The sequence below is a fragment of the Marmota monax genome, unplaced genomic scaffold (genome assembly GCF_021218885.2).
Source record: "Marmota monax isolate L192 unplaced genomic scaffold, Marmota_monax_Labrador192_F-V1.1 WCK01_AAM20220418_F8-fsc00155, whole genome shotgun sequence".
Lineage (NCBI taxonomy): Eukaryota > Metazoa > Chordata > Mammalia > Rodentia > Sciuridae > Marmota > Marmota monax.
Window position 1 is genome coordinate 2,203,839 of NW_026694554.1, and position 22,279 is coordinate 2,226,117.

At 42.3% G+C, this 22,279-nt stretch overlaps 1 protein-coding gene across 3 annotated transcripts in view; it reads left to right on the top strand.

The window, feature by feature from the left end:
• Nucleotides 1-7,389: 7,389 nt before the first annotated feature.
• The window catches only part of Dock11 (dedicator of cytokinesis 11), a 186,108-nt gene continuing 171,218 nt past the window's right edge, over nucleotides 7,390-22,279 (top strand). For 2 of the 3 annotated variants that reach the window (XM_046420908.2, XM_046420910.2), the window contains exon 1: nucleotides 7,391-7,630. In XM_046420908.2, the coding sequence (XP_046276864.1) occupies nucleotides 7,529-7,630 (102 nt within the window). In that variant the 5' untranslated portion in view covers nucleotides 7,391-7,528. Of the gene's footprint in view, nucleotides 7,631-22,279 lie in introns of all 3 variants that reach the window. The other variant, XM_046420911.2, reaches the window with a different exon arrangement.

Sequence of the window (22,279 nt, forward strand, 5' to 3'; positions counted from 1 at the left end):
GTTGTTTGATACAGTAGCTGCCAGCCACATGTCTCTATTGAGCACTTGAAGCATGGTTAGTCTGAATTGAGATATGCTGTAAATGTAAAATACTCACCTGATTTTAAATACTTCATACAGGAAAAAAAAAAGAAAATGAAATGTCTCATTACTAATTTTTTTATTGATTTTATGTCAAAATTATAATATTTTGGACATATTAGGTTAAAGAAAACATATTATTAAAATCAATAGCAGTTCAGGAGGCCAAAGCAGGAGGATCGAGAGTTCAAAGCCAGCCTCAGCAACTTAGAAAGTCCCTAAGCAATTCAGCTAGATCTGTCTTTAAATAAAAAATAAAAAGGGCTGGGGATGTGGCTTAGTGGTTAAGCACCTCTGGTATCAAAAAATATTAATATCACATTAATATTATTTCTTTTTACTTTTTGAATGTGGTTACTAGAATATTTAAAATACATATGTAGCTCACATCTTATTTCTATCAGACTGCACTGACATAGGTGGTATATAAAGCCATAAACACTGGATAAGATCACCAAGGAAATGAGAGGAGTAGCTAAAGAAAATATCTAAAGATTAAGCCTCATTGACAAGATACACACACACACACACACACACACAAACACCATTCTCATACACTCAACTTTATTGAGCTATAATTGTAAGCAAGAAAGCACACTCATTCTCTCTATATATGCATTTAACCTTCACCCCACTGTATTTTAAGTGCAACTTAATATAAACCACATTGAACAAATTAATTGGAACAAAGAGAGGAACACAAATACCCTTTTTTTACAATATTTAGGTACTCTTTAAAATTCAGCTGTTTGTTTCAGAAATCATTATTATTTCATTCTAGATGACTCACCTCCTGAATTTTGAGAGATCAAAGGCTCTAATCATTTACATTTGCTTTTAATTATTCCATGTCTTTGTTAGATTTGAGTCTCATAAACCCAGGTTTTGTTTGCTGATGACTTTTCTTTCAACTACATATCCCTGGAGAATAAAGACAATGAGCTTCCATAGCACAGGGCCACTTGTATATGGCTCCACAGCTCCAGAGGGGTGGCATTCACATAGTCTATGATGCAATTACCGTTCTCTAGAATTGTTCAATGTGGCAGTCCACGTGGTATGTATGTTGATTACATAATTCTGAATAATGTCACAGGAGAAAAATATATTTCAGTATGACATTGAGTTGGTAAGTGCTGGCTATGCATTAATTTCCTGATTATCATGTTTTTATTCTCCTGGTGATCTTTTGTGAAGTTCTAGTACTTATTGAGCACAGACAGCACCCCATTTAAAAAGCCAGATTATTACAAAATAAAAACTATAAGAATGTTCCCTTAGATCTCATTGTCCTTAACACTTTCTGGCTTCCTTAGCAATCTTTCCCCATCCCATCCACTCCACACCAGCATACATAAACAGTTGGTCACGGCATGATTAAGTTGAAGACTTTCAGAGGAAGAAAATTTGTGAATATGGACCATATAGATCATATTATTACCATTTTATAAGCACAACTCCTCTCTTTACTTTTTACTATACAATTTTTGTTTGTTTTTGCCTTCTGGACATGAACCCAGAGCCTCATGTATGCCAAGCAAGTGAGCTACCACTGAACCACATTCCTGGCCCATCATCACAAAATTTTTTTATGTACGATATATACAAGGAGAAAGTATAGTTTAATTAATACTCATGTACTGATCATCTAGCTGCAATAATTATTGAGTTTTGTATATTTGGGTGATAGAATTGAACTCAGGAGTGGTCACCCCTGAGCAACATCCCAAGCCCTTTTTACTTTTTATTTTGTGGCAAAGTCTCACTAAGTTGCCCAGGCTGGCCTTGAGATCCTCCTGCCTCAGCCTCCCAAGAATCTGGAGTTATAGGTATACACCACCATGCTAAGTGATTTCTTTTCTACATTTGTTAAATAGCTTGGATTTTTATCACAAATTTACCTGCCACATTAACACTATCCTAATTGAACTCAAGATACAAGTATTAGAAATGTCATTGAACCCTTTGACCTAGAAATTCCACTTGATGAATCCATGCCAATAAAACCTCTCACCTGTAAACAGAGATACCTATATAAGGATTACTATTGCATCACTGTATCTAATAGTAAAATATTAGAGACAATCTAAATGTCCATCTGTAGGGGACTGATTTATCCTAAGTCTCTAGACCAGTGCCTGGCACATAGTAGGTACTTAAAAAATATTTGTTCAGGGAATGAATAAACAAAGTAATCAACATGATTCATTCCAGCTAAGGAATTCTCTTCTGCTATTAAGATAAATGAGGTATGGGCTGGGGATGTGGCTTAAGCGGTAGTGTGCTTGCCTGGCAAGCACGGGGCGCTGGGTTCGATCCTCAGCACCACATAAAAATAAAATAAAGATGTTGTGTCCACCGAAAAATGAATATTAAAAGAATTCTTTCTCTCTCTTTAAAAAAAAGATAAATGAGGTATATATGTGCGTACTTACATTGAAAAAAATTCTGAAAGATATCAATTGGTAAAAATAAGTTGCAGAACAATTCAACTTATGAAAAAATATCTGTGCATGTATATCCCTATATATGAACTAATAGTGGGGATCTCATGGTGGGAAGTGGAAGTGGGATATAAAGGGACTTTTACATTTTATCATCTAAATGGGACTACAGGTGCATGCCATCATAAATGACAACAGTTTTTATATTTACATATGTGCTACTTTAAACAAAATTACAAATTTAGTTCTCCAGTTACATGAACCACATTTCATGTGCTCAATAGCCAGATTTGTTCTGTTGGACAGGGAAGACCTAAAACAATGCCCAGCACAAAAGGGTCACTCAATACAAATTGTGTGAAGCTTTTCCAATGAGAACATAGTCATGATTATGTGAATGAGACAGATAAAACAGAAGCAACAGAAAAATGACAAATGTTGGCCAGATATACAAGAATTGGAACCTTTGTACATTGCTGGTGGGAATATAAAATAGTGCAGCTGCTGCAGAAAACAGTTTAGCAGTTCCTCAGAAAGTTAAGTATAGAATTACCATATGATCTAGCAATTCTACTTCTAGGTACATATCCAAATGAAAACATATGTCCACACAGAAACTTGTATATGAATGTTTATAGTAGCATTATTCATACTAGCCAAAAGGTGGAAATGACCCAGATGTCCATCAGTGGATAAACAGAAAAATAAAGTTGATATATCTATGTGATGGGACACTAAAGCCATAAATAGGAATGCATTACTGATACATGCAGTGACTTAGATAAATCTCCAAAACGTGTTAAATGAAAGAAGCCAGGCACACACAAAAAATCAAACATGGGGCTGGAGATGTAATTCAGTGATAACTTACCTAGCATGCCTGTGGCCCTGGGTTCAATCCCCAGTACCATGAAAAAAAAATCAAACGTGATTTCTTTTATATGAAATATCCAGTATAGGCAAATCTATAGAGAAAGAGAGCAGATTGGTAGTTGCCATGGGGAGATGGGAAAATGGGAGTAATTTCTTAAAAATTACTTTAGATACAGGTATTCTTTGGGGGGGATGAGAAACCTTTTTTTTTTTCTTTGTGGGGCTGGGGATTGAACCCAGGTCCTTGTGCATGCAAGGCAAGCACTTTGCCAACCGAGCTATATCCCCAGCCTGAGAAGCTTTTAAACTAGAGAGATGTAGTGGTTGCATATCCTTTTGAATGCATTAGGTGCAATGGAATTATACACTTTAAAATGGTTAATTGTTCGTTGTGCAAATTTCAGCTTAATAAAAATGTATGGCAAGAAATGGATGTTGTGATAGCAGTTGAAACGAGATTAGCAAAAAGCCAATAGTTGCCAATTGTGGTAATTCACACTTGTAATCTCAGCAACTTAGGGTGGTTGAGGCAAGAGGATCACAAGTTTGAGGTCAGCCTCAACAATTTAGGGAAATCCTGTCACAATATAAAAAAACAAAAATAAAGAGGGCTGAGGATGTAGCTCAGTGATAGAGCTGGGTTCAATCTCTGGTAGAGAGATAGGGAAAGGAAGAAGAAAGAAAAAGAAAAAAAGGAAGGAAGGAAGAAGAAAAAAAGATAGGCAAGAAATCACTCAATAAAATGTCCTCCTGGAGGCTACAGAATTGCCCTACAGTTTCTCTTTGCTGTATGAGTGTAGTCATGTTCAGATCTTCATTCCTTGATGTCCAGCTGAAATGTCCCCTCCTTCAGGAAGCCTTCCAAAAATTCTAATTGGATATGATCTCTCTTGCCTCTCTCTTTACCTTGAGTATTGTCCTTATCACATACTATTTTGTATCACATATATATTCTCTCTCTCTCTCTCTCTCTCTCTCTCTCTCTCTCTCTCTCTCTCTCTCTCTTTCGTAGCAGGGATTGAACCCAGGGGCACTTAACCACTGAGCCACATCTGCAGCCCCCTTTTAAAAAAAACATTTATTTTTTAGTTGTAGTTGGACACAATACCTTTATTTTGTTTATTTATTTTTATGTGGTGCTGAGGATCCAATCCAGGGCCTCACACACACTAGACAAGTGCTCTACTGCTGAGCCACACACCCATCCCTCCAGCACTTTTTATTTTGTAATTCGAGACAGGACATTACTAAAATTGCTGAGGCTGGCCTTGAACTAGGGATACTCTTGCCTCAGCCTCCCGAGTCACTGAGATTATAGGCATGGGCCACAATACCCTGCTATAAATACATTCCCTTGTGTACTTCCATTTATTTCCTGAAGTGGATGGATGGTGTCTTTAATTCATATTCATTCTCCATCAGTGCAGAACACCATGCTCAATGTTGATGTAATTAAACAGAAGACCTAAAGCAGAAAAAGTAAAACCTACACTGTCGGGAATGAGCGTGGAGCCTACACAATGGCCAGATGGTGTTTGTGCACCATAAGTGTGACATATGCTTCCCATGGCTCACAAAACTCTCCAGAAAATTGCCTACTGCTTCAACTTCATCTCATATGTACCGTTCCTCTTCCTTCTATGCTCTCACCCCATAGGCCTTTTTTTCTGGTCTTTGAACACACCAAGTTTGTTCCCAATTCATTCCTGCTGCCTGCAGTGCTCTACCTGTGACTTCTTCTTTTCAAGACACAGCTCAATTTTCACCTCCTCAAAGAAGTTTTTCTTGACTACATTTCTAAATTAGGTCCCCATCTCCAGTTACTCTCACTCATATCACCTTAATTCTCTGTGTGACATTTATCTCTTTCTGAAATGCACATGCTCATTTGTTTGCATGAGAACATAAGCTCCAGGAGAGGAGGGACCTTGGCTGTCTTATTAAATGATGCCTAACTTCTTTGGTTGCAATAGAATCTAAAAATGCCTTTGGCTGAAAGTAACAGAATATTTGACTAAAAGCAGTATAAAATACAAGGATTTATTTTCCTCACATGAAAAGGAATTCAGAGGTAGGCAGTACTAGGGTTGGTTCAATACTGTCAGATTCTGGATTGGCATCTCTTTAAGATTGTCTTGTTCTTCCATTGTGGTTCCAATATGGCTGCCCAGAGCCCAGGCTCCACAAGGAAACACCTGTCTCGGGAAGAATGGTAGACAGAGTTCTCCTTCCTCATCTCTTTTCACCAAGGCAGAAAAATTTTTCCAGGATCCCTCCTTTCAACCATTGATCTTATATCCCATTGGCCTAAACTGAGTGGAAGTCCATGCTATCCCACTAATAAAGGAGCCTGAGAATATCAAGCTTTTTTTTCCCAGTCATGATTTATAGAACCTGCAGCTGGGCCTCTGTTCCCTAAAAGCCATGACTCTGCCTTGTACCTGAAGCATTAAATTTGGGCTCATATGTATTATGGCTGTTGTGGAGGTCACTCCAAGTACAACCCACACAGGCATTCCTGGAACAGAGAGCATGAATTTATGCTGATCTACCTGTATGCAACAATTAAATTTTACATGTGCTTGCACACAGTACAATGCCATGATTTATGACACAATACCTTTGCTTTTAGAGGACTTCTAGGTCTCAGGTCCTCTAGGACCCTTCTTCCATCTGTGCTTTATTGGGACTAACCATGATGGCTGCTGAACAGGCTTGCTGCTAAGAGACTTGGCGGCATTTTTTGGGTTCACAGAAAGCATCACGCATATTCTTGTTTCCATAACGAAGTTCCCTATGTAGGTGCTACTGTTTGCTCTTTGAAGTTGGGGAAAGTGGGTGAAGTGCCATATGGGCAATAGTAGGAATCCTCTCAGAGGGATGCTTGGCTCCCTATATTAGCAGTCATTTTCAAACTCAACAAATGAAGTAACCAAATAGAAAACTGCCAGATCAGTGGGGCACTCGGGGAAGTTTTGTGGAGTACTTCAAGATTCCAGTCCTTATTTCTGTCTTAAGCATGTGTGTTTTACACCTAGTCAGATGTTCTTTGATTCTTGGAAAAACAATTTCTTGGAAGCTGGTGAGGATAAGGAAAGGAGTAGGAAATGGAAAGTGGTTGTTTCAATGCACAAGCAAAAGCTTCTACAAGACTGGTAGATCCTTCTAGCCAATTAAAAGCCCAGGCCTTGGCCTTCCCAGTGCCACTGTACCCAGCTTCTGGAGCAGTAACTGCTGGACTACACCACCTGCCACTAGCTCAGGCCCCCAACCCAACTCTCTCCCGCCTGGGCGAGGGGGTGCAACCACACAGGGTCACACTTCCCAAAGCCTGCTTCCTTCCCTGGGGTTGCTCCAGTAAGGTGGACGCCTGGGAAAGAAAACGGTGTGGTTGCGAAGAAGGACCCAGGCGAACTTCTCAGACCAGAAAACGCGCTCTCCCTCCTTCGACATCTGCGCGACCCTACCCCAGTGGAGCACACAATAGGCGGCTGCTCCACGTTGTTTCCCAGCCCCTCGCCGTAAGGGCCCTGGGGGCTTGCGGGGTGGGGGAAGTGAGGGTCCTCCAGCCCTCCCGTTGGCACTGAGTCTCGGGGAAGGGAGGGAGCCCAGGGGTAGGGCACGTCCGAGTCTGGGAGACAGTTCATCATCCCCCTGCGACTTCCCTTTAGCCCCACACACTCGAAAAAAGAAGCAGTCTCATCTCGCCTCCCGGATGCGGCTGCACCAGCAACCTCAGCTGCGGGCGGAGCCCGAGTGGTTGCCACTTCCCCCCCGCTTCCCTCGTGACCCTCGCCCCCACCTCTAGGACTCCCTCCCCCTCCACACACCCTTCCCCGCCAGACACACCCTCCTTCTTAGGCTGCTGGCGAGCGGAGCCCAAGCTCTCGAGGGGAGGGAGCTGCCGCCGCCGCGGGGCAGGACAGTGAGAGAGCCAAGCGAGCGAGAAAAGAAGAGAAGGAGGGAACGAGGGAGGAGCAGCGGGTGGGAGGGAGGAGCTGAGGGAGCCGCGCTGCCACCAAGCTAAGAGGTGGCCGGCCGGCGTGTAAACACAGGGAGCAGCAGCCCCCGCGGCCGCCCTGGCCCAGGGCAGTGAGTACGCCCGCGGAGACTTGCCCGCCGCCTCTGCCATGGCCGAAGTGCGCAAATTCACCAAGCGGCTCAGCAAGCCCGGCACAGCGGCTGAGCTCCGGCAGAGCGTGTCGGAGGCCGTGCGGGGCTCCGTGGTGCTGGTGAGTAACCGAGGGACTGGGCGTCCCGGGCGACGCGCTCCTTTTGGGAGCCACGCTGTGCTTCCTGCGCGCGGGGCCCGGGGTAGGACGGACGCTGCGGCGGCAGCCGGGTGCGCTGAGAGCTCTTTTTCCGCGCCAGTAAGTTTTCCCACCGGCTGCCGCTTGCTGGGGTCCGAGTCCCTGGCGCCTGCTGACAGCGCTCGAACTGCCCTGCGCGGCTGAGGCTTGCGCCGGGATGGAAGCGGACGGGCAAAGCCCGGCTTGGACGGTTGCGGGGGAAGCGCGGGCTTCCAGCTTGGGTTGGGGCCTGGGTTATGAACTGGAGACCGCTCGCGCTGCCCTGCACCCGGCACAAAGAGCTGAGGACGAGGGAGGGCCACGGTGAGATCCCGAAATCCTCTAGAGAGCACCTGAGGCAGCTGAGGCGGAAGGATGCGATGAGCCTCTTGCACATACACTCTCTCGCGCGCACACGCACACCGTGTGTACACACAAAAAAAGAACCCCACCCAAAAAGCCCCGGGCGCCCAAGCTGTGACTGGCGGTGAGAACAGAGGAAGCAGAACGACTTCCTCCTGCTACTGAGGGAGAGAGGGTGGTGATGGGTGTTGAAGGGGTGCTGCCGCCACGGAGAGAGTGATTTGAAAACAACGGGGTTCGGTGGGCGAGTGGGCGCGGGCTCCATCTCCGCTGCTTGAGGGTGTCTCCTGAGACCCGCGAGCGCTACAGAGGCAAGGGGACACGGTTTTAGAGGAAATCGGAGTGTGCCAGTCCAAGGATGTAGGACCTGGTGTCAGACCTACCGCTATGGGCTGGAGGTGTTTTCTAGGCAGCAGGGCTGGGGGATGGGGATTGGAGAACGCGCTGACCCCCTGGGAGCCCTCCCAGCGCACCCTCAGCCTCATCCGGATTGTTTGACTCCGGAGGCAAGCCGAAGGTGCTAAGGGGCACTTTCTCCTGTTTTCAAGACACTCGTGGGCAATTTCCTGGACTAGCGAACAAACCCTAAAATAAGCAATCGGACTGGTTAATTAGCCTGTGTTTTGTTACTTTGTTTTTGTTATTTTGGGTTTTTTGTTTGCTTGTTTTTGTCTCTAATCTCTCAATCTTAGTATGTCCTTTGCTGTGTTTAAATTTCACCATTTAGGAGGGTTTTTGTTTTTTTTTTAACACAAGTTGTCGCGGGAAGGGAACTTCACAGCTTTTCCTTGTAATTTCTCTGTTGATCTTGTAGAATCAGCAATAAAACCAACATTAAAGGGAGGCCAGGGGCCTGATCCCAACAGTGGAGAAAGTTGACATTAGTGGGAGTTCTGGAGGAGGATCAAAGGCAAAATATGTACCTTTGAGATAAAAATCTGATCCCTAATAGCTACAACTGTGCAAAGCCAAGTGACTTTAAAGAAATCTCTTTATCGTGGCTGGACCCTTGAAAGTTTAATCCTGCTGTTTAGTGAAGCTAAACCCAGACCTTTAATGTTGTTTTAATGGATTTGTCTTATTGTGTACTTCACTCAGATTTTGCAGTGAGGACCTGTTGAGGTCAGATCCAAACCTAGCTTGTCATCACAGCCAGTTTTGAGAAGAAGACAAGCTGTGTGCGGGGCATTTATACCATTGCTCTCATCTTTGGTGATTATTAACAAGTGATTCAATCTGCCTAGCATAGGGAATGCTTTCCTAAATTCAGAAAGAAAGAAAACCTTCTCTGAGCAGGGGTGCCTAGCCACATCATGTGAAGGGAACTGTGGAGTGGGCAACTGTGGTCTCAAAAGGATAAATGGGACACCACAAACCTCCCCTGGGAAATGACCAATGTTTGACCTGCCATCTTCAGCGGCAAAAAGTTAACATTCTTTCCCAGATTTTTAGTTTTTAAAAAGAATTTTGTGCAGCACAGGTGCTGTGCTCCTTTTTAACCACTGGAAAAACTGTTAATGAGAGGACACTCTTCTTGAAGCTATTGCCAGTGGCCATGTTTCCTCATCAGCCTAGCTAACTTGGGACCAAGTCCACTGATTTTTTTTAACATTTATACCAGACCATACAGAGGAATGACATTTATGCATTACTTTATATGTGACCCACAGTGAGATTTGGGGAGTGGGGAGAACAGATTCTATGAATGTAAATATTCATTGAGCCCCTACTAGGTGCAAGTCACAATGCTAGCTAGATATCCTGTATTTGCAAGGGAATGAGGATGGCATTTTCTTCATTTATTTTCATTAGTTCCAATGTGGGGTGTGTGTGTTTGTCAAGCAGACACACAGATTATGCCCAAGAATCAATTTTAGGTTCTTCCTAGCACCACTGTGAATGCTATTTGAAAGCAGTGCAGTCAATTAAGGAAAAATAAGGAAACAGCCTGAAATGGAGTGTACACTCCTAAATGACTCTGTCTCTTCCTCTCTGTCCCTTCTCCAACTCTCTCCCTGCTTTTCTGACACAAAGAGCCCTTAACCAAAGTTCATAAAGGCAAGGGTGGCTGGAGAGCAAGGCGACCATGTTGCAGCTGCCTTGCTAACTTCTGGCTCTTTTCTGATTTAAGCCCCAAGTGTTTATTAAGGGACAGCTGAGGTAAGATTTACACTTGCTGCTATAAACCCAAGATACTAATGTTAGAATTTCAATGTGAGTCCCGAGTCATTAGCACAGCAGGTCAAGCTTTCCTCTGGTGTATCTCTCTTGTTAGAACTGGAAAACCCACCAAGCTGCACAAATATACAGTATTTCCGGTGTAGATTTTTTTTTTTTTTTTTTACAGTTACACTCTTGTTGGCATGTTGCTAACCAACATCATTCAGTTTTGTTCACTGTTCGAAAAATTTATAAGGACTAGGCCCAGGCTATATATAGCATGTTGTTGTGTATTCAAACCCTCATTCAGTTATTAGTACTTTCACGAATCTATTAACCACATAATGAAGCACACAGAAAGGAGAGGCTGTTTTGCTGCTTCATTTTCCTGTAAATTCAGCATTTTTATGAAGGTCAGTTTTAATCCAGGGAAAGAGATAATTACAGAATCGCCATTTCTCGAGGGGCTTGGGAAAGAACATTATAACCTGCAAGTGTTAATTGAGAAGTGTTTGCATGTATACCTGTTTAAAATGCAGAGTTGTAATGGTGCTCTTGTTATAATTCAGGATATAGTTGTTTGTGCCTCAAGGGGAACAAAGACATTTGATAAACCTGTTGTATTCTAGATGCTTTTAAGAGGAGCCTCCTGTCAGCCTGGGAAAGTCACCTAGTAGGTGTTTAAATAGTGGCTGTGGCAGTTTACCCTCAATTCCTTCTGCACCAAAGGATCAGGAAAGAATTGCTAGATGTTACCAGTTGTAGCCCCTTGAGGCAGGGTAGCTGTAAGCATCAGTCCCTGACCAGCATCAGCCAGATTTCATTCTTGAGAGAAGCTCTTCAGAACAGAATGGCTGAAAAGGGTCTGCAGCTGTTGACTGACTCCCACCCGCCACTCACAACTACCTTGCACAGAACGCTTATTATTTTTGAATTCCGGGAAGCATTGAAAATGCAGCAGCTCCCATGATCCCACTTCCCAGGAGGATTTGTGGAAAGTACTTAATATAGGACAAAACCCACAGCCTCATTTGTAAGGTGGTGAGAACATATATTGTGGAATAAAGTCAGTCTCAACTTGGACGGTTTTTAAATTTTTTTGCAGTGCTGGTGATTGAACCCAGAGCCTTCTGTGCATGCTTTACTGCTGAGCTCCCCCCACACCCCCAGATCAACATGGGCTTCTTGACCAAGCCTTTCCAGTCCAGAGACTTATGAGGAAAATTAAGTGTTGGCAACCAAACATAACATTTTGTCTCATTACTCCTTTTGTTGGCTTCTCTAGGTTAGAAGGGCCTGGAGCTAGCCACTGCCAGAAGGATCTGTCCAAAGGACCTGTGCAGTTTGCTGTGAAATGAGACTTTTTTTTTTTTTTTTTTTTTTTTTGGTATGGAGGATTGAACCCAGGGGCGCTTAACCACTTAGCCACATGCCCAGCCCTTTTTTTAAAAAACATATTTATTTATTTATTTATTTATTTATTTATTTTTAGTTATTGGCAGACACAACATCTTTGTTGGTATGTGGTGCTGAGGATCGAACCCGGGCCACACGCATGCCAGACGAGCGTGCTACCACTTGAGCCACATCCCCAGCCCCCCTTTTTTTAATGTTTTAATTCAAGACTGGATCTCCCTCGTTGGTAGGGCCTTGCTAAATTGGGGCTGGCTTTGAACTTGCAATCCTACTGTCTTAGCCTCCCCAGTCACTTGGGATTACAGGCATGCACCACCACGCCCAGCTCAGGGGCCTTCTTGCTGAACCTTTATACTTAAACACCAAATAGAAGAATTTATTTTCTTAGACTAGCATATGAAAAGATTCTTTGGATTGAGTGTTTTCCTATTTTTATCACCAGTACAACTTTAATTTTTTTTAAAAAATATTTATTTTTTAGTTTTAGGTGGACACAATATCTTTATTTTATTTTTATATGGTGCTGAGAATCGAACCCAGTGCCTCATGCAGGCTAGGCGAGCGCACTACCACTTGAGCCACATCCCCACCCCATAAATTTTTTATTGCTTTTTCACATACCAAATGCATATTTATTTTAGAAAAATTCAAAAAACAAAAGACTAAATCATCCCTATCTCATTAATCAGAAGGAACTGTTAATGTTCTAGTGTATATATTTCATGAGTCTGTATACATATGAAAATATATAAACTGAAACAAATGTACAGAACTTAAATCAGTTTTTCACCTATTAATATCTTTTTAAATTTTTTTTTTAGTTTTAGGTGGACACAATATCTTTATTTTACATTTATGTGGTGCTGAGGATCAAACCCAGTGCCTCATGCATGGTAGGCGAGCGCTCTACTACTGAGCCACAACCCCAGCCCCAGCCTATTAATATCTTATAAACATTTTTCATGTTAGTAAATATAAATTTACATAATAATGTTTAGCAACACTGTCAAGAAATCCATCATGGGTATACCATAGATCAGTCACCCTTTATTGTTGTATATTAGATAGTCTCTAATTTTTTGCTGAATGTGAGCTGTCCAATACCTTAGCTATTGGAAACATATGACTATTATTTAAATTTAAATTAATTAAAATCAGTTCCTAAATCATACTTGCTGCAGTCCAAGTGCTCTATGTGTGGCTACCATATTGGATAGTGCAGGTATGGAGCATTTCCATCATTGCAGAACGTTCTCTTGTACAGTGCTGCTCTAAACACTGAGTGAACATCTTTAAGAAGGCATTTAAAACTTACTAGATTGGGCTGGAGGTATAGCTCAGTTGGTGGAGTGCTTGCCTTGTATGCACATAAACCCTGGGTTCAATCCCCAACACTGCCAAGAAAAACAAAAACAAAAACCTTGCTAGATTGTCTTCTTAGGATAAATTTCTATCAATGGAATTGCCTGTTCAGAGACTATATGATTTTTTTTTCTTTCTTTTTTTTGGTACCAGGAATTGAACTCAGGAGGCTTAACCACTGAGTCACATCCCCAGTTGTTTTATATATATATATATATATATTTGGACACAATACCTTTATTTTATTTTATTTATTTTTTTTTACAATACTTTTATTTTATTTACTTATTTTTATGTGGTGCTGAGAATTGAACCCAGCACCTCACACGTGCTAGGCGAGTGCTATACTGCTGAGCCACAAACCCAGCCCCCCACCCAGTGTTTTTAATTTATGTGTTTTTGTTTTGAGACCAGGTCTTGCTAAGTTTCTGAGGCTGTTTTGAACTTCCAATCCACCTGCTTCAGCCTCCCAAGCCATTGGGATTACAGGTTTGCACCACCATGCCCAGCATGAATTTCTGATATTAAAAATTTCTCAAAAAAATTTTTTTCTCTTCAGGCCAGGTATAGTGATACATGCCTGTAACACCATTGATTTAGGAGAGGCTGAGGCGGGAGGAGTACAAGTTTGAGGTCAGCCTGGGCAACTCAGCAAGACCCTGTCTCAGAAGTATAAAGGGCTGGGGATATAGCTCTCTGTTTCAATGCCCCTGGATTCAACCCCTACTACGCAAAAAAAAAAGAAGAAAAAATCCTTTTAGGGCTGGGCATGTATGTAGCTCAGTGGTAGAGCGCCTGCCTTGGCATGTATGCACAAAGCCCCGAATTCTGTTCCTAGCAAAACAAACACTCACACTCTTAAATGTACTGTTAAATTGCTCTCCAGAAAGTTGTTCCAGTGTACTACTCTTTTACTGACAGAATATGAGGGTATTCATTTTCACTCTCCTTTGCCAACACTGGTTAGTAATTCCTTCCTTCCTCTTCCTTCCTTCCTTTACTGCAGTGCAGGGGATTGAACCCAGGGCCTCACACATGCTAGACAAGCACTTTGCCACCGAACTATATCCCCAGCCCATATCTTAGCACTCAGATAGGACATAAATAGTATATTTGTTTTTTAATTTGCATGTCTTTGACTAGTCTTGAAGGTAAACAGTTTTTCATATGTTGATTGGCCATTCTTATTTCTTTTGAGGATTGAAGTGAACCATCTTACAGACTTACTTCCTTGTTCTTGATTATTGCAATAAAGGTCCCCATGCCCCAAGATTCTGTTTCGCTGAGTCAGGGATGGGGCCAGGCATTTGTATTCTTTAAAACCACCCAGGTATTGTAATGTGCACAGAAACACTGATATAGACCACTCTTCCTCTCAAGGCAGGAATGTACCCTAGACATATCTCTGATAGTGATTATTTAGCTTCTCCTTAAACACTTCCTGCCAGTTAAAGTGCTATGTTTGAAAATGCTCATGAGCTAAAATTTACTCTCTGTAAGTTCCACTACGGGCTGGGCCTAACTCTGCTGTTTGGAAACACATAGAATGTTTGCTTCCTCTTTCACATGACAACCCTTTAAATATTTGGGACAGCCACCATGTCATTTAAAAATTAACCCTTCCCAAAGCCAAAGAGCTTTCATCTCTTTATTTTCATTCCTCACATGACTTGGTTTCAAGGTTCTTCATATCATGATCATTCCGTTTGGGCTCTTTTTCAAGTTTTTTGTGTCCTACTTCAAATGTGAGAGGCAGAGTACCAGCTCAAGAGTTGGGCCTGGTGTTGAATCTGACCTCTGCCACCTACTTGCATTGTGAAGTGAGGCAAGTAACCTTATTTTTCCTTCATCTGTGAAACGGGCATATATGGTAGTACCTCCCTTGAGTTCTTGTGAGGAATAGGGAAGGTAATATGAAAAGTGTTTGATGTGTAAATGTAAAGGGTAAAAAGAGTGAGAGAGTTGGTGAAAAAAACTGCAGTATTCTAGAAGGGCCTACCACAGAATGTTTCTTACCCATTTTGGATATAAGCCAGGAAGTTAGGGGCTATCTATTCTCTATTTCAGTGCTTCACATGGTGCCTAGAATATAGTAGGTACTCAGTATGTGTATTGTGGGAAAAATCAGGGCAACGATGTGTGGGATGTTCTCAGTGTTAGGAGAAGAGCCTGGAGGTCAGGAAACTACTTAAACATATAGTTCAGGAGAAAGATAACAAAGGCTTTAATTGAGGCATTGAGAATGGAGATAAGGGAGAAAATGTGAGAGACATTTCAGTGATAAAATCAACAGAATTTGGTGATTCTTGAAGGGGGAGGAGAAGACCTGGAGAAAAAGGGGAATGAAGACAGAGGAAGCGGAGGTGGAGTCAAAATGATTTTGAGGTTTCTTAGCTTGGGTGAACAAGAGGAAAAATGTGTGTGGTGATAGGGGAGGGGGAACGAAAATGAGCAACGTCTATTCAAGAGAGTTGTTAAAAGCCAGGTTTTCCTTAAACAAGGCAGCAGAGAGAACATTCTAGGGGAAGGCTGAGCATGTAGGGTTGTGTTTTGGCATAAGGCTGGGGTTCTTGAGGGCAAAGAAGAAAGTGTTCCAAGTGGAATCAGGAAAGGGTGGAAGAGCCAGGGAAGGGCCAGGGCTACACAGACCCAGAGGAGATTGCAGGAGAGATAAGTCAATTGAAGAGGCTTGCACCTTTGGGGGTGATTAGGAAATGGGAGGCAGGGCGTGGAGGAATAATCTGGAAGCCAGCCCCAGACTTCCAGTTAGAATGGTGATGGGAAGTTAGTCCACACCCTTACCGTACCAGAGCAGATCCAGCTCCCTGGGTCTGAGCAGCAATTGCATGGAGATGAGGGGCTGAACAGCCTCCTCCAGGTGCCCAGGGAGGCTAATAGAATAGTTCCTGCCCTTAAGGGACTCACAAGCCAGAAAAGAAGATTACATACATGCAAATAACTAAAATAGACAAGATAGAAACCAGATAGGATGCTAGTGGTTCTATCTTCTGTTCGATTGTTACATCATCCCTATGGCTGCCCCCACCACCCCTGCTTACCCTTTCTGTCTTTCTTTCTTTGTGTATCTCTCTCCTCTCTTCTCTTTCTCTCCCCCTTTTTCTTCTCTTTTCTCTTTCTGTTTCTCCTCTCTTCCCCCTTCCTTCCTTCCTTTCTTTTCTTTCTTTCTGATCCCTAACATTTTTCAAGACTTTGATCCTTCCTGATTTTAACAAGGCAGGCCTTTATTAATGAACAATTGTTATCCTCTATGGTGTTTTCCACATTGATTTGACTACAGAGTCCCCTGCCCCCTCTATGGGAATGGGAAGAATTAAAGATAACATCTGACATGCTGAGATAGTCATACAGAGCGTACATGTGTAACTCACCATGGCATTCCGTTACTTAATGCTTAAGAAAATGTTGCAGTTCAAAGGAATAATTTGCCTACCTGATTTTGGTTTCTCCTAAATATAAAATTGTTGGAAAGGCATGTTGAAATTTATTTATATTTTTTAAAAGGGCTGGAGATGTGGCTCAGTGCTTAAGCACCCCTGGTTTTAATCCCCAGTACCAATATAAAAAAAATAATAATAATACCACCACCATGGGAAACCATGGTGAGGGAGAAGGAGCTTGAGCAGTTTCTCTTTTCTGTAAATCACTTTTTTAAAAGAGAGAGTGAGAGAGAGAGGGAGAGAATTTTTTTAATATTTATTTTTTAGTTATAGGCGGACACAACATCTTTGTTTGTATGTGGTGCTGAGGATCGAACCCGGGCCGCACGCATGCCAGGCGAGCGCACTACCGCTTGAGCCACATCCCCAGCCATTCTGTGAATCTTAAGGGTACTTTTAGGATACATTTTTCCTTGGCATTTAGATCTCTTGATTTGTCTTAACTTTTGTCAGGAGTACAGAGGAGTTTGTGGGTAACATCAGTCTGTCATTTATATCAGCCTAGAACCAGATGCCTTTTGATTCCTTGTAGGGACTCACCCTGGAGGCTCCCAGAGCAGTAACTGGAGAGGGGGAAATGAACAGTCTCAGCTGCTGTTGCCTGTCAGCTCATGCTTCTTAGGGTAGAGTGGTTAAGAGCATGTGTTTCAGAAGCATGCTGCCCAGGTTCAAAGTTCAACTCAACCACTTACCAGCTGGGTGATACTGGGTCAGATATTTAACCTTCTTGGTAACCTCCTCCTGGCCTTATTGAAAGACCTAAAAGAGTCCTTGCATTTAGAAGCACTTAGGGTAGGGTTTGGCACAATGGTAAGCATTACCATACCTAGGCTTTATGGTGGGCAGGGGAAGCCTTCTGTGTTTCAAGTCATTTTACAAAAGTAAACTGGAACAAGGGAGAAGGAACCCTTGCTTCCTTATTTCCTTGCTCCAAATCATGCTTCAAAGGGGTGAACTACATGGCTAAGCCAAGATTTGGACCCTTCCTGGAAGAATTAACTGGCAGACCCCTCTTCATTAGGTTCTTGGTAATATTCGTTTCTAATCTGATTTACTCATATTCAAAAGTGTTGCAGGTGTGAGCTAGGGCTCTACCTCCAGACCAGTCTGATGAGTGACTGGCAGGACTGAGTGGGGAGAGCATTCCCTGCTATACTTTGGGGAAGGTTATCCAGCCTGGGGAACCTATATGTGTACTCGTTGGCAGAAGCATTCACCTTTCTGTCTGTGGTGTGTGTGAAGGAATGAATAGAAGAGAATTGGGCTCCATGTGAAAAAACAGATTTGCCAATCTTTCCTTTCCCTTTCAAACTTAACTGATATCCCTTTCACTCATTTATCCTCACTTTTAAAATCAAACGGATATTGAAATTCAAATGCCTTTAAAAATCTATTTTGGAGCTGGGTGTGGTGGCTCATGACTGTAATGCCAGCGACTTGGGAGGCTGAGGCAGGAGGATTGCAAGTTCAGAGCCAGCCTCAACAATTTAGCAAGGCCCTAAACAACTCAGTGAGACTTTTATCTAAATAAAATACAAAAAAAGGCTGGGGATGTGGCTCAGTGGTTGAGTGTCCCTGGGTTCAATCCCCAGGACCACAAAAAACAAAATAAAACAACAACAACAAAAAAAGCAAACCCTATTTTGGAAATAATGTATTTTAGTGAAAAAATTGAAAGCTTAAAGGACTCCTAAGAAATGAATATCTTTTTATATATTTATTTATTTGTGGAACCAAGGATTGAACCCAGGAACTCATATATGCCAAGCACATCCCCTATCACTGGACTTCACCCCTTAATGTCCTTTTATATTCAGCTATTATGGTTTTGTGATAGCAGGATAAGTTCTGTTAAGAATCGTGTACAGGTTCCTGGCAGAGTCACTGCTGTGGAAAACATGCCAACTGTTCCATCTACACATGGTTTCTCTATTGTCTATGCACAACTTTGCATAATCATGCGCAAATTTGCTATTAATGATTTCCTCCAATTTTTCTCCACTTTATTTTTATTGCCTATGGAGTTTTTCATGGGAAGTTATGTGTTCTTGCCTTTCTTTTTTTTTTTTTTTCTTGTAGTGCTGGGTATTGAACCCAGGACCTCACACATGCTAGGCAAGTGCTCTACCACTGAGTTATCCGCCCAGCCCATGTTTTTGCCTTTCTTGACAGCTTATGTCTATGTTTCAAGCTGCCAAGAAGTGTTTGAAGATATTCTGATATTCAGCTTTCCCATCACACGGCTTTCCCTAATGACTAGAAGTATTTTACTGTGTGAGATTTAACTAAGAAGTCAAGTGTTCTTCCAACTCTCTAAGACAGAATATCTTTATTTGAAGTGTCTTGGTGAAGTGTGTCAAAGGCTGGGGAATTCATTTCTATGAGATGTTTTTTAAATGATGACAAGACCTTGTGTTTTTATAGCCCCCATCTTAAGAAGCATTAACAATGCTGTGATGTCTATGATCTCATATGTCTACAGGTCTCTGTTGAATACATACCACATTGTCATCACCCTCCTTCTCTAAGTGGGGAAACAGAGGCCTGGTTTTTAGTGAGGCAGGCCATAAGTCATCTGTATTTGCTAAATGACAGAACAGGTAATGAACTCCAGGTTTCTCTATTCCTTCAGAGTAAGAAGTACTAGTGTGTAAGCCAGGTTCCATAAGGAATCAGGCGGGGGAAGCACCTCTTGTGTGGTTTCAGTGATGTTGTATGGGAAATAATGTTTATTTCTAAACAAACTTAGGTCTCTTTAGTGGGAAAATAGAAAGTAGGACCAAAACGAAAGAGGGGTGGGGCTGTTTCTGAGAAATGTGGGCAAAATTGTTGTAAGAATTTTCCTTCCCAAAGCAAGCCTAAGGATTTTGAAAACTGCTAGCAATTGACCATTCTTTCTTTATTTGCTGTTTGAATAACTATATGGAAAAAAAAAAAAAAAAAACCTCCACAACACTGGCTGTGCAGAGGTACCTGGGATCATTTTCATGGAACTGTTTTTTTTTTTCAAGTGGGTTAGCGTGGTCCAAAAATAACACCATATATGTTTCTTTCTGTGCATTTGTATTATAGTTTAGTTTCCCACTTGAGAAGTGGCCATCTTTGTGCCTTGCAGCGCTTGTTCTCACAGTGTTCACGGTGTGAATGGAAGAGTGCTATTGGCACAACCAGTTTATTTTCATAGGTTAACAAGTTCCTAATGCTTCAGTGCATTAAATGGTTTCCTAGAGACCTCTAGAAGGGCATGTTACCTTCTAAGGTGCCTACCTTACCACCAAGAAATAACTTAAGTTCAAGAATTCTCTTAAGAAAACTGTTGCATAAATTGAACTAAATCATTATTTAAAAGCTCACAGGGACCAGTAGTTCTCATTTGTGCCCCATAGAGTGTTTATGACATGCTCTATTGCTTGTGAAGCAAAGAAGGTTCTCCCTGCTAACTTGACCCTGGGGAGACTTGCTGCTTCACTACTAGTGACCGGCATGACTGCTTGCAGAGGAAATTGGCCTCTGTCTGTCCCTTCCAAACAACCTGGCAGAATTCTCTCCAGGAGAGCCAGAGAAGAATTCTATGAGGCTTCACACTTCAATTCTGTAATAACAAGCCCAGCAGTCTCATTCTCTCTCTCCCTGCCTCCCTCCTGTCTACTTGTAGCTGGAGTCACTCCATCCACTGCCTGCTCAGCTCTGCCTTGGGCTCAGAGACATCAGGGGCTTCTCACATTTGCAGCCCAGGTTCTTGGCCTCAAATTGTATTGGTTGCTGGTTATACACTATCTTTAAAATTTGTTTCCAGTCACTGGATTTTGGTCTTATTCATTGTCCCCTTTGTGTCATTGTTTCATATGTCCCTGTCCTCCTTCTCCTTTTCCATCTCTTCCCCCATCCCTTCCTCCTAGGGCCTTGAGCATACTAAGCAGGCACTCTACTACTGAGCTGTACCCCCAGAAACCTGTCTTGATCCCCTAGTCTATCAATAGTTAAACCCATCTTTTGGTTTTCTGGCTACTTGCCCAGCTCCTCCACATGTAAGTCCTGGTTTTATTGCTGGTCTTCCTGAGGAGGGGTGCCCTACCCTTACCATGATGATATAACAGCTTGTGCTAAAGCCCAGTGGAATTGTAGACTGAGGGAGTGAATACTTAAAGAACTCAGAGGGGGCCCAGTCAGTGGCCCTGCTGAGGGTTGGACTGTATTGTATCAGTTTCCCATGGCTGCTATAGCAAATTGCCACAAATTTAGTGTCTTAAAAGAACACAGATTTATTTATATATTTTTTCATAGTTCCAGAGGTCAGAAATCTGAAATGGGTTTCACTGGGCTACAGTCAAGGTTTTGCAAAGTTGCATTCCCTCCAGGAGCTGTAGAAGAAAATTCTTTACCTTGCCTCCTTTTCTACTTTGTAGAGGCTTCCTGCATCACAGCCCCTTCTTCCATCCTCAAGCTAGCAATAGCTGCTTCAGTCTTTCTCACATCATTTCAATCTGACTCTGCTTCCATCTTCACACCTTCTCTTTAGTCTCTGACTGTAATGCCTCCTTTGTTCACTTGTGAGAACACTTGTTTCATTTTGTTATTTTATTATTTGATTTTCTTTGTTTTATTTTGTTTGCAGTGCTGAGGATTGAATGCAGGGCCTCATATATGCTAGGCAAGTACTCTACCACTGAGTTGTAGCCCCAGCCCAAACTAGACATCATTTTATTTTCAGTGCTAGGAATAGAATCCAGGGTCTCATGCATGCTAGGCAAGTGGTCTACCATAGAGTTACATTCCCAGCCACTTATGAGATAATTTAGAATAATCTCCCCATCCCCAAATCCTTAATTTAATCACATATGTGAAGTCCCCTTTGCCATGTGAAGTGACATACTCCCTGATTCCAGGGATTGATATGTGGCCAATTTGGGGGAATCAGTGTTCTGCATACCAAATGAGTCATTGCTAGAAGTTGAGGAGTGATGGGATTCTGGGGTCAGATGGATTCCCAGCTGGGTTTCTGACCTTATGATGGAGGAGGAGCAGAGATCTAACAGAACGGCCAACTGTGAGCCAGGTGCAGAAGTCTTCACAAAATTCCAATGAGGAAGTACAATCCCTTTTGAGAATTTGGGCTGAAAGAAAGCAATACAGGTTTGTAGTCTGCAATTTCAATTCGGATGTTTTCTTAAATTATTCGTAATTAAATTTTTTCCCCACAGAGGACTCCCTCCATCTGGAGTTCTGGTAGTGGGCACTGCTCTCAGACTTGAGGTGTTTCAGGATATAAGCTGGCCAGACACTTAGCAGGCACCTAGCCAGTTCAGGCCTATGGAATTTTCCATCCTCAGCTAAAGAACAAAATAAAGAGGTAGGGGTGATGTGCATATGGAGGGTGGGGTGTTAAAAGAGAAGGGATGGTTTCACATCGCAGACAATAACTCTGGCTGAAAAGTCTTAAGATGCCTCTCATGTGTCCTAAGTAAGAGAATCTTTATCCTGCCTGAAGGTCAAGTTAGATGGGGCACTGCATTTTCAAGGTAATCACAGGACCTTTTCCCAGAGATAGGTTTCTAAAACACATTGATGGAGAAAACAGAAGGAAAGACCTGAAAATCTTTCCAAGTTTCTTTGGGCTTCATGGTAATTTCAATTGAGAGATAAATGGAAATTTCCTTTCTTCACTAAATCTAGTCCCTGCCATCCTAGAGAGGCATGCCACAAAAGCTTCCTGACTGATCACATTTGCACCAGCCCTCCTCATTGCTGGCCAGTATAATATCCATGATGCTCTGATGGCACAGAGCCTTACTGCTTTGAAGAAACACTCGATCATAGATGTGGATTGCATTTT